This window comes from Tiliqua scincoides, chromosome 5, assembly GCF_035046505.1.
Source record: "Tiliqua scincoides isolate rTilSci1 chromosome 5, rTilSci1.hap2, whole genome shotgun sequence".
Classification (NCBI taxonomy): domain Eukaryota; kingdom Metazoa; phylum Chordata; class Lepidosauria; order Squamata; family Scincidae; genus Tiliqua; species Tiliqua scincoides.
Window position 1 is genome coordinate 35,783,312 of NC_089825.1, and position 12,983 is coordinate 35,796,294.

Consider the following 12,983-nt stretch of genomic DNA (forward strand, 5'->3'; position numbering starts at 1 on the left):
TCACACATATTTGCATATCATCTCCTTTATGCAAAATTTAATCCCATCAGGAATATCATATTTAAAGAGAGCTTACTATGTTAGCAAAGAACTCTCATGTGAAAAGCATATCACTAAGTATAATTTTTAATGACTAAAATATAACACTGCTGAACAAAAACTGATCCTTTGCAGTTGTTTCCTGCAGACTGCACCATTCAACACTGCACCAGAAGTCCCTTTGCCCTTCCATTGTTTCAAACAAGTGTGCATTTCCTTTACCAACAGGTTCCAAGCCTGATTCATCCAGAAACCTGTACTGCTACTTTTTTCTGAGAATATCTTCCAAAAGCAACAGGATAAGCACTGAACCCCTATGGGAAGCAAGCAGGGAAAAGGCCAAGAAAATATGCTAAACTGGTGCTATAAAGCACTGTGCCATGTGACAATGAAGCCGCATCACACATGCATGCATAATTAGCTCTTCATTAACCTTGGCTTTAGTTCATGAATATTTTATGCGCTGATTATTGTTATACTGTTTGACTTGGCAGATAATCCTGTTGCATGCATTTCAGTGCTGATAAAGACAGCCCTATGTTCATCTTGTGAAAATTTTGTATGGTGTTTAGATTCCTACTTTCATATCCAAGTAAAGAAAAACCTTAAATATTTCATAAACTGACACATCTTGCAGAAACAATGCAACAGCCTCAACCACTCTCAGCATCAGTTCAAACATGGAACTGAGGGTCGTGTTCAAGGGTGACCCTCGTAAATCATTTTTAAAAAAGAAGTCTAGTCTTACCAGATCCTAGTGTGGCTCCATTACCTTCTCCTCAAAGTAGGATTGGTTCCTCTTTGACCTCCCTCCTCTAGGCATTCTGCTCTTCTAAGTTTAATAGCTTCCTTGGCTCCCTTCAAGCTACTACCTTTTACCCACATTCTAGAGCTCTTCTATTCTGGACTTCTGTACCCACATTCTGGACTTCTAGACCCGCAATGTATTTTGCCTCTCAACTGATCCCTCCTGCACACCTGCCCCAGCTCTCCATCACAGCTAGGTTCTACTCGGAGTTACACCTTCATCTCCACACATGCTCAGCTGTTTACACACCACTGCTGGCATAAAGATTTCTTCAGCATAACTCTCAGATCATTTATTGTAGCCTATAAATGCGTGCTGTAGGAAACACACATAAGACTCCATAACGCCAATTAATTTTATTTCTATTTATTTTAATATTCAACAGGGCTGCTTACACCAAGCAATCAGAGTTATCCAAACCAAACACTTCAATATATACATTTATCAGGGGTCAGTATCTGGAGGCACTACAGAAATCAACCACTAAATGTCTGTTCAAGAAATTACGTAGACTTTATAAAGTTAGAAAAGGATCCCTAAGTGCATGTGGGCATGTAGGCAAATTAAATTCCCTTGTCTATTCAAAAACCCACTTAAGAGACATTGGCTGCAATTCTAACCAATTTTTCAGCATTGGCATAAGGGCAATGCAACTCCGAGATAAGGGAACAAACATTGCCTTACCTTGAGGAGGTCTCCATGACTACTCCCCCAACTGCAGGATGCAGCACATGCCCCACTGGCATAGCTATGCCAGTGCTGGAAAGTTGGTTAGGACTGCGCCCATTGTCTTACTGCCAGAAGCAAGACATTTCATTGCCAACATAGCATCTCATTTGATAACAAATTCCAACAGCAGTACAGTTGGTGCTCAGTATCTACACGGATCCGTTCCAGGCTCCCCCTGCAAATACCAAAATTTGCAGGTATTTAAATTCATGGGGGGGCCTATAGAGGACCTCCAAACATGACCAGAATTGCTTTCTGGTCACATCCAGAGGGGTTCTGAAGCACAAGGAGGCCACACACAACTTCCTCGCACACAATTTCTAGGTTTTCATCAAACCAAGTGTGCCTCTCAGAAGTCTCTGGGAGGCCTTCTGAGGAGCGAGGAGGTCACACAATGCTTCCCTGAACATCAGAAGACCTCGAGAAGGCACTTCCAATTTTTGCTGAAAACTGGAAGTGCCTTCTGGACCCCTCTGGGATGCTTTCTGAGGCCTGCAGAGGCTGCACACAGCCTCCCGCGCACCTCACAGATACGACCAGAAGGCACTTCTAGTTGCGTTCAGGAGATCAAGTGAGGCCCTCCAGTGCAGGTCAGCACCCACTTTGAGTCAAATTCTTGGGTGCCGAACCCGTGGATGAGGACCCATTGTAAGTAAATAAGAACACAACACAACACAACACAACACACCACAACACACCACACAAGAAATTTTTTAATAGGATCATGAAAGATTTTCTGAAAGCCTTACCGCAGAAGTGAGACGGGCAAGAATTTCAGCATTGGTTTCAGTTGTGTCTTCTATTTTTTGAGCGTTCCTTTTAAAAGAGCGAGATGAAACATTATGCACAAAAAAGTACATAAGTGCACCTGAGGATGGGGAATAGAAATTGCTCTATGATGCACTTTTAAAAAGACACAGACAAGTCAGGGTGCATAGACCAGTGTTTTGTACCCGAGGCTTACATGACACAATATAGCTTTTGAAGTGTTTCTTTAAAAAAAAAATTCCATCAGAGGGTATTTTCTTATTCAAGCATCCCTCAGTTAAGGAAGCCTGCACTGAAATCAAAAGGTGCAATTCTATGGTTACACAACTTTCTTTTCAACAGCAAATGCAGAGACTGGCCTACAGCCTCACTTGAGGAACTGAACTAAAATTAAATTCTTTTATATTAAGAGCAATGAAGGGCATAAAGGGACCGTGATGGCCTATCTGAGATATGTAGCCAAGGAAAGGAGGCAAAGTCTCAGTTGAACCAGAATATGCCCTCACGTTTCAAGCCTCGCATAGTCCATAGATGGAACTTAGCTGGAGCAACCCAGGCTTGCACTGGCTTTGCCTTAATAGCCTCTTTCCATGGTGGATCTGGTTAGTTGAATGAAACCATTCCTGTCCTTTATTTGATTATTTTTTGATCTCACTCTTTCCTTAGGGGTTTTCAGCTCAAAAGCAGGTAAAGCTCCATGGCCCTGTATATTTGCATGAAATGGTGTGCTTTGCATATGTATGCTGTCTTAGGTATGTCATAAGAAGATGCAAAGGTGTAGTTTCTTCTTTTCTTAAACTCTGAATGAGCTTTTCTGCATACAGAAGCTTAACTGGTTTCTGCCATTCTTGACTCTCCATTTTTTCTGCCCATTTCCACCCTTCCAGGCCCTGGACAGTCCATGATGAACAATCACCTTGTCCCATCTCCCAATTATGTTGCTCCCCCCTCCCCCCAAAAAGTTCTGCTGCTACCACTTCCTCTTGTGGATGTTGAAGGGAATGATCCATTCCCAGCATTCTCTGATAGCCACTAATGGAAGTGGCAGCTATGCTGGACTCTTTATATGAAAGAGGTAAGCAACCTTCTCCCCATGATATTCATTTGCTTCCCTCCAGCAAGTCCAGCATAACCACCTCCTCTGTTTCTTCTAGTGGCTGCCAAGTAAAAGCTGAGGGCAGAGATAAGCCATCCTCAGCCTCCTCTAGAGCAGTGGGTCTCAAACTTTTAGCATCGAGACCCACTTCTTAGAATATCACATCAGGAAGAGGAAGAGGAAGAGTTTTAACAAACCTAGGCTGCAATCCTACCCATGCTTACCCAGGAGTAAGTTCCATTAACTATCATTGTTAAAAGCATATACAGAGTTGCCTGCTAAAAGTACAGATCTGTAACATTTCCCCAAATGATTCACATACCAGTCTAATACATTAAAAATACTGAAATGAATGGGGACCCACCTGAAACTGGCTTGCAACCCACCCAGTGGGTCCCGACCCACAGTTTGAGAAACACTGCTCTAGAGCATACGAAAAGGATGTGATTAGCCTCTACTCAGGCAAGATTTTCAATCCAGCTTAACTGATCTCTTAATTCTCTCATATAAGACTGCCTGCACACACTCTAAGTTGCCTGTTGAAAAATTTAGGAACATTCCAAGATCTCCCATTAAGTCCAACAATACCAAAGACTTCACCATCATCTCTAAATGTCTGTTCACCAATCTAGAAAGGGGCAGCCATAATTACCTCCACAATTTCATGGCATAAATTAAACCTATTACTCCACTTTATATGTGAACAGTATGGCTGACCCTTTCATGTCTAGCTAGGCCTTCCATGCATTATAATAAAGATTTTAAATGTGCAAAATGTGACTGAGTAATTGAATAGATTTGAAAGAATTCACCGAATTCACTTGAACTTCCCCATAAGTGCTTTTAAAAATATAAGACTTGTTATAGCATTTGTTGGAGTCTGTTCCCAGAAACACCATTAGGGAAAAGGGTCACCTCAACCCTTTCCAATATTTAATTAGTTCTCATGAAATCACCCAATAGCATATGCCTAGTCTGATAGGAGGAATACAGGCATGTCCTCTACCATATCCATGGGGGATAGACTCCAGCTGCCACCGCAGATATCCCAAACCACTGATAGCAGTGAGCCCTACAAAAAGCAGTTCACAAATTCCCCCTCATCACACAAATGACTTATTTCCAATTGCAGCTCTCTTGTCACTAGCATTTGCAGACAGCACTGAGATAACAGGAAGCCCGCCAACTCACTTCCTGTTAACATTTGCAGATAGCACAGAGGGCTGCAATCAGATAAAGATAAGTCATTTGTGCAACTTGAACCGCAGATATGGGAACTGTGGTTGCAGGGGAGGCTACTGTACATCCTACATTATTGCTCCCTACAGATAAGGAAACGCTTTATATTTTTAGCCCAGTTTGCATTTCCAAGACAAAAAGAAGCACTGCAACACTTCAGAGAGTAACTGGTATACTATAGCATGAGCTTTCATAGACTGTAACCTACTTAGAATCATAGAGTTGGAAGGGGCCTAATAGGTCATCTAGTCCAACCCCCTTCCTTAGGCAGGAAATCCTCTTAGAGCATCTCCAACAGGTGCTTGTTGAGCCTCTGCTCGAATATCTCTAGTGAGGGAGAGTCCACCACCTCCTGGCAATCTGTTCCACTGCAGAAACCACTCATACCATCAATAATCTTTTCATGGGATAAAATAGAAGGAAAGAACAGTTGGTACAGCGTATATATAATCCAGTCATCTGCAGAGCACTCTGCTAGAATAATTCTGGGAGGATATACTTACCGATTGTATACATTAATCCTAGGAGGAATAGTGGGCACTAATTGCAGTAAGAGTTTCACGCCATTTTTCCATCTTTTGTCTCCTTCGTATTCACAGAAAAGATATGTACATTCATCAGTGGAGAACTGGTAGAAAATATATTTATCTTGAAAATAGATCTGTCTGTCCACTGCTTAAAGAGAAAAAAGTGAATGAAACTTCAGGGGATGAGGTTGTACCTTTAGTGGTAGAGCATATTTTTTCATACAGAAGATTCAGTCCCTGTTATTCTCCACATTGGACAGGGAAATACTTTCATCTAAAACCCTGGATAGCTGCCAAGTCTCTAGACCAGTGATTTTCAACGTTTTTTGTCTCATGGCACACTGACAAGTACAAAAATGGTCAAAGAACACCAGCAGTTTTTTGACTTTTGACAAGGCACACCATGCTTTTGGTGGGGGGCTCACATCTCCAACTGGTCCCATTAATAAATGACCCTCCCTCAAACTCCAGCAGCACACCTGCAGACCATTTGCGGCACATCAGTGCACCGCAGCACAGTGGTTGAAAATGGCTGCTTTATTCTAAACAATTCTGAGTTAGCCAGTACTGTCAGACTTTAGAGTAGTCAGACTTCCAATAAGGCACTGTTAGATCATAGAAAGTTTAACAGCTTACCACAAAACCAAAAGTGCAAGCTAAGTGCTAGCTGAGAGCTTGGACATTCACATAGTAACTCAGTTCCAATCTTTAATTAATGGCCAGTTCACAAATGCAAACAAAGCACTTCTTTTCTTTGCAAGGTCAGTTCAATGTTCTGACCTCAGATAAACTATGCTGCAAACTGGGCCAAACACAGATACAACCTGAAGAAGTTACTTTCATGATTACAGCAGCTAGAAAAAGCATGAACTGCATTCTGTGACTTCAACAATGGCAATAAAAATCATTACTAAAAAATTTGGAGCCTGGTTTGGCACAGTTGGAAGGACACAGGGAACAACTTCACACAAATGCTTGCCATCAAAGCAGCCTTAACAAATTGCTTTTCCAAACAGTTACATGCTACAAATATATCTTGATCATATTTAGAAGATATGAGAAAGCCCAATTATCAAGTGAGTTGCCCTTTAAGCAGCACCACTTCTGCTGAGGCATCAACTTCAGAGCTCAGCAGCTGAAAGCAGTGGTGGGAGAGCCCAATTATCATGGGGGGGGGAGCCAGATAAAGAACTTCCGTGGGCCATATCCAGTCTGTGGGTCTTATGTCGGACATCCTTGATCTAGGCAAGTGGGGCCCCAGTAATCTCTCCATTGGACTGGTTGGGATCCAATAGGTGGCCAGGAGCCCTGCCCCCCCATCAGAGAATAAAAGGAGAATATGTGGGGATGCATGACATAAAGGCTGAAAAAAATCTCAACTGTGTTGCAACAGCTTGGACACAGAACACTGCTATGTGTTCAGTGTCCAAGCTATGCCAGAACTCTGCTAACTAGGCAAGGCCAACCTCAGAGCCAAGGAAAAGCCTTTCCCTATCATGTTCCTCTTGCAATGGACTCTACCTATCAACCAAGAAAAGGTGCTCAGAAGATTGCCTCACCCACCATAATTATTCAGGATATGAATAATCACATGTGAAAGTTGAATACACACTTAAAGCAGTATACAAGGAGTCAACCTTCAGAACAATAGATGCCTGTTTTTCTCTGTTCCTTTGCAAACACAATAAATCTAACGGCAGAGAATGAACAGGACAGCAAGGGAAATTGCATCGCTTCCTATAACATGTTGTACTTGCTTTCATAAAACTGACCTGATAACACAATTCCCATATTCAGCAGGAGCTGCCAGACACCAGTCGCTGTAGCTCTGCTTTGAATGAAAGGACAGTGCTTTAAAAGCCAGTCTACAAGTTCAGATCCAATGCAGCTTCTCCTAAAAGAAGGAACAAAAAAGGTTGAGATGGCAATCCTAAACTAATTCACACAGCAGTAAATCTCACTGCATTTATGGGCTTTATGTCTGAACAAACCTGAACAGGATCCTACTGCATGCTGCAGACCCCAAGAATAATCTCTAAACATAACACAAAAATTATAGCTCTTTGCAATATCAGAGCGCCCTGTTGGCAGGCATTTTGGGAGTGTTCCTGCAAGAGATGGCAGTGCTCCCCATCCGTTGTTGGAACTTCCTGCAGCTGCTGGAGCAGGTAAGGCAGCAGAGGGGGTAAATGGCACATGCTGGATCCTATCCTCTCTTTTGGCAGCCTCCCCACACCTTTCTTCTCCTCAGACTCGCACTAGATATAGAGCTGCTGCAGGTCTGAGAAGACCCATTGCAAAGCAGGAAGTTTATGGAGGTTTATCCACTACCACCTCACTGGATACAGCATACTCCTTTCTGGCATGGCTGCACCAGCAGGAGGGGGTGAAGTGGGAACATAGGATTGGGTTCGCAATCTTTTTGTCACAACTTCAGCTATGAAGTGGAAGAAATTCTTGAAGACTGTAGATATAATATGCAACTATAGCATTGAAGATGTACTGTAGTACATCTTAAATGTCAGTCACGGACCAAACTTAAATCTGTGCCTTATGCATCCTTAACAGGATCCCTCATTTAATTGTTATGAAAATGTACACAACACCTTTCCTCCAAAATGGCTTCTGTGGAGTTATTCCATTTTATTTCTCACAAACTACTCTGTGAAATGTTAGGATAGGTCAGATTAAAGGTGACAAGATGGTGCTTCAGTGTCTTGGTATAGTGACAGGGCCAGTAGGAGAAGGCAGCATGGGATTATCTAAAGCAACACATGAAGGGAAAGGAGCAAGGGTATTCACCTTCCTAGCATCTCCCAATGAAATCCAACATTTGCATTTGAAATGTCTCAATTAAGCCTTCAGTTCAACAGCTTGCACAGAGCCCTTCATTTCCTTCCTCATCCTGCAAAAGATCCTTGCTATCACTTCCTCATTTTCTCAAGAACCAGCAAGTCATTTCCTTAGTCCACATTTAGAAATTGGCATTTCCAGACTGGTCTACAAAGGTAATTTGACTTATTCACTAGAGATTTCTTTAATCTTCTTCCATCTATTTAGCTTTTCCCATCTTCATCATATTCAGCCCCACTCCTCTTATTAGCACAGATGCTTACATGCACTCGCAAGCATGAGAAAAGTTACATTTAAAGCCCTAACTAACTTAGGATCAAGGCATCTTAAGGATTGCTTCATCTCTTATGAAGTGACCCACCTCCCCAGGTCAGCTAAGAAGCCGTTTTCTAGGATTCCCCTGCCAGTGGTTCAGTTGGCAGTAATCCAGGAAGGATTACCTTGTGATGCCACCCTGTATGCGGAATGCCCTATTACAAGAGATCAAGTTGGTTCTCTCTCACTGCACACTTTCTGACAGCAGCTAAAAACACATTTACTTTCTTTGGCCTTAGGGGTTAGGTTGTGCTACCTTGTTTCATCTTATTGCTGCCTGTCTTTTTATTGCTCTTGGCTATGCTCATTATAATTTTTTTCTTTTTGTTTTTAAATTTTGTTGCAAACTACTTTCAGCATCTCCCAAAGAGCAGAGGGAAAATGGGATATAAATAAGTAGTGTTTTTCATAAACAAAAACCCAACTCCAAACTATGTACTATACACTAAAGAATCTATATCAAATACTATGCATCAAGAGAATTTCACTGACAGCATTTGTACCAGAAAGGAAGCACCACTAGTTAAGCTACAAATACTGTTACACTGCCTCCCTGAGGGCAGTTTCATATGACCATGTTTTCATCTGAAGATGCTAACATGGATATTTGAAGTTTCCATGTATTGACAGAGAACCCCTTTATATAAAATGAGTCCTCTTCAGAAAACAGAATAAGCTAAATTCTGTATTCACCACATGGCAATTCCTACACCAACAAGATCAGATAGGATTTAGTTGCCCAGACTACAGGTCATAAGATCGGCTGCAAGATTTAGCTAATCAATCAGGTTGATCAATCAATTTAAAACATTTTGAGCAACTAAGAAGGTACCCTAGCTTAACTAGGCAACAGTTTTTATACATTATTTTTAATACAAGTACTTCTAAAAATGACAAGTGGTAAACACAAAAATGATTGTGACAAAAAGGGTATGCAATGCCTGCCATAATGTATGTATGTATATCATCTAAAAACTAAAGTATGCTTTTTTCCCTTAGGACTATTACTTTCTTTCAAATGCAAAGGTATGCGAACAAACAGACAAAGCAGCCAATTAAGATTTGAGTGACAACACAAGTCCTAACAAAGCAGCATTTCTAGAGTTATTTCCATATCTGAAAAGTGACAACACTAGAAGTGAACTTTAAAAGAAACAGTCATATGTTCAGCAAAAAAAACCCCAATATACCTTTGCAGACACAAATGCAAATGAGGTAACCTTTTACCAAAAATTCTCTAACAAAAATACTGTTTTGTTATTGATTTGACAGATAGCCACTTCCAGAAAAAAGTTCCTATGATTATTTAGATCATGATTCTTTATATAATACTGCAACAAAGAGTGGAAGATATTCTACAACTCCATCACAGACTTACAATGCAATCCTATACATATTTGTTTAGAAGCAAGTCCTGACGGGTTCAGTGGGACTTACTGCCACATTAGTGTGTATAGGATTTCAGTCTACAGATAGGTTGCAAGATTAAGCTAATTAATCAGGTTGATCAATCAATTTAAAACATTTTGAGCAACTAAGAAGGTACCCCAGTTTAAACGGGCAGCAGTTTTTATACATTTTTAACACAAGTACTTCTAAAAATGAGTTCAGTGGGATTTACTGCCACATTAGTATCTACTGTATAGGACTGCAGTCTAGGGTTGCAATCCTATATGTGCTTACCTGGGCGTATGTCCCACTGAATACAGTGGGACGTCCTAGTCCATACAAATAGGTTTGCAATGTTCTAGCAATTCCTCAATATGGCTCCCACTTTGAATCACTAAAGTGCATATGTTATGATCAAATGGATAGTTTTGTTCATATAGATACTTCCATCAGGTCACTGGCATGAGAAAAGAAACACTGACCCGCAAAAAGCAATCTGGGACTATGCTTGGATAAGGAGGAATAGTCTGCCTATCCTTGCTACAGAACAAAAACCACAGGTACAAAACACAAAGCAGGGTGAACTGTGATTGGGGTGGTGCCAGTGGAAAAACTACAAAGAGAATGCCATATTTTGCTAAATGTTACCTGCAAAGTCCCATCAAAGACATTCTGTCTTTCATCAGATCAGAAGCTTGTAGAACAAAAACATTTCTGAGAGCTCTCCCAGCACATGTGGCACCCTCTCCATAAATCTAAACAAAAAGACAAATTGTGCATAAAATAAATTATTCAGACATACACAGTTATAGTATTAAACATACATAAAAGTTACAGAACACAGTCAACAAGTAGAAAGACAATTTCACTGAGCATTTTGCACATAGAGTTCCTTTATGGCTATCCCAAAATGTGTTAGAAAATTTTGACCCACATAGCTTTAGTACAAAGATATACAAAAGTGCTTCTCTTCAGACAGTATCAATGAAATAATTTAAAAGAACGAAGATGTAACAAACAAAAGTTAGAGGCTTTGTTAAATGACACTTATAAAATACCTTGCTGGAAGGATTTTCTAGATAAGGATTTGAAATCCTCCTGGTTATAATCTGTAAAAGAAAAATATTGCAATCACTATACAGTAAATTATAAGTAAATGTACAAGCATAACAAAGCTGTCCACATACGGGAAACACAAAACAGAAATTTCAAAAACCATTACAGTTGCAAATTACTAAGAAAATTAAAAATCTTGCACTTCTGAATCTTTACTTCCATGCTTCCCCTATAAAGTATTGGGTTTCTGTCTTTAAAAAAAATGTAAAGAGGACCATGATTTATTCCCTTTGACATGCACACAGGAGTCCACAGTTCCCCATCTCCTGTCAGCCCCTCTGCCAAGTTCTCAGAATGCTGTTTATGGGATGTCATGTCCCCTTTCCAAAAGGAAATGGATCCTAATGCACCCATTGTTAACCACTTGCCTTGGTAAAATATTCCTATATTAAAATAGGGAGAAAGTTGAAACAAACATATTGCTGAACTCATTGTATACTGGTAGAAGAATCCACACTAAAATCCTATCCACGCTTCCCTAGGAGTAAGTCCTATTGACTATAAGGGGACTTACTTCTGAGTAGACATGGGTTCAAAGTCAGTTATGACGCATCAGTGAAAATTGTAGACATAAGTACCAATCTTTGGTGAGGGGAACTCACAAGCAATTCTAACAAAGCTTAAGGAATTTTGAAATAATTGATTTGATCCATATGTATGAAGAATGGTTTTTCCTATGTGAGCTGTAAAATATGGTCCTCGATCCCCAATATCCCTTTGTGTACCTTGGCTCAACAATCTCCGACACTCTCTCTCTCGATACCGAGCTAAACAAACGCATCGGTAAAGCAGCTACCACGTTTTCCAGACTCACAAAGAGAGTCTGGTCCAACAAGAAGCTGACGGAACATAGCAAGATCCAGGTCTACAGAGCTTGCGTCCTGAGTACACTTCTGTACTGCAGCGAGTCATGGACTCTCCACTCACAACAGGAGAGGAAACTGAACGCTTTCCACATGCACTGCCTCCAACGCATTCTCAGCATCACCTGGCAGGACAAAGTTCCAAACAACAGTGTCCTGGAACGTGCTGGAATCCCTAGCATGTATGCACTGCTGAAACAGAGACGCCTGCGTTGGCTCGGTCATGTCGTGAGAATGGATGATGGCCGGATCCCAAAGGATCTCCTCTATGGAGAACTCATGCAAGGAAAGCGCCCTACAGGTAGACCACAGCTGCGATACAAGGACATCTGCAAGAGGGATCTGAAGGCCTTAGGAGTGGACCTCAACAAGTGGGAAACCCTGGCCTCTGAGCGGCCCACTTGGAGGCAGGCTGTGCAGCATGGCCTTTCCCAGTTTGAAGAGACACTTGGCCGAGGCAAAGAAGGAAGGCCCATAGCCAGGGAGACAGACCAGGGACAGACTGCACTTGCTCCCAGTGTGGAAGGAATTGTCACTCCCGAATTGGCCTTTTCAGCCACACTAGACGCTGTTCCAGAACCACCATTCAGAGCGTGATACCATAGTCTTTCGAGACTGAAGGTTGCCAACAGTACAGTGCAAAATATGGTCTTTTAAAGCCTGCTATAGCATCATCAGAATTTTTAAGTTTCACAGAAGACAAAAGGCAGCACAGCACAGCACAGAAGTGAACATAACATTCTTAGATCCATTTTCTCTCCCCTTCTTTAAATATATATCATACCAAGTGTCACACTGTTTCATAGCCCACTGATGCTGTCTGGCATGCATATCATTAACGATTCCTCTAGCTGCCTCTGTTTCCAAACCTCAATGTGTGTTTCATCAACTGAAGAGCCACATATTTCTTTTTTTCCTTTTGTATTGGCAACCTTCAGTCTCGAAAGACTATGGTATCGCGCTCTGAAAGGTGGTTCTGGCACAGCGTCTAGTGTGGCTGAAAAGGCCAATCCGGGAGTGACAATCCCTTCCACACCGGGAGCAAGTGCAGTCTGTCCCTGGTCTGTCTCCCTGGCTATGGGCCTTCCTTCTTTGCCTCTTAGCCTCAGACTGTTGGCAAAGTGTCTCTTCAAACTGGGAAAGGCCATGCTGCACAGCCTGCCTCCAAGCGGGCCGCTCAGAGGCCAGGGTTTCCCACTTGTTGAGGTCCATCCCTAAGGCCTTCATATCCCTCTTGCAGA

At 41.6% G+C, this 12,983-nt stretch overlaps 1 protein-coding gene across 1 annotated transcript in view; it reads right to left on the reverse strand.

Annotated features, from left to right (window-relative positions):
* Positions 1 to 281: 281 nt before the first annotated feature.
* LOC136652211 (rap guanine nucleotide exchange factor 5-like) overlaps positions 282 to 12,983 on the reverse strand; it is a 63,542-nt gene continuing 50,840 nt past the window's right edge. Inside the window, exons 3-8 of the mRNA XM_066629139.1 lie at positions 10,822 to 10,872; positions 10,412 to 10,518; positions 6,979 to 7,100; positions 5,183 to 5,351; positions 2,326 to 2,392; positions 282 to 353 (exon numbers count right to left, since the gene is read on the reverse strand). Of these exons, the coding sequence (XP_066485236.1) occupies positions 282 to 353; positions 2,326 to 2,392; positions 5,183 to 5,351; positions 6,979 to 7,100; positions 10,412 to 10,518; positions 10,822 to 10,872 (588 nt within the window). The remainder of the gene's footprint in view (positions 354 to 2,325; positions 2,393 to 5,182; positions 5,352 to 6,978; positions 7,101 to 10,411; positions 10,519 to 10,821; positions 10,873 to 12,983) is intronic.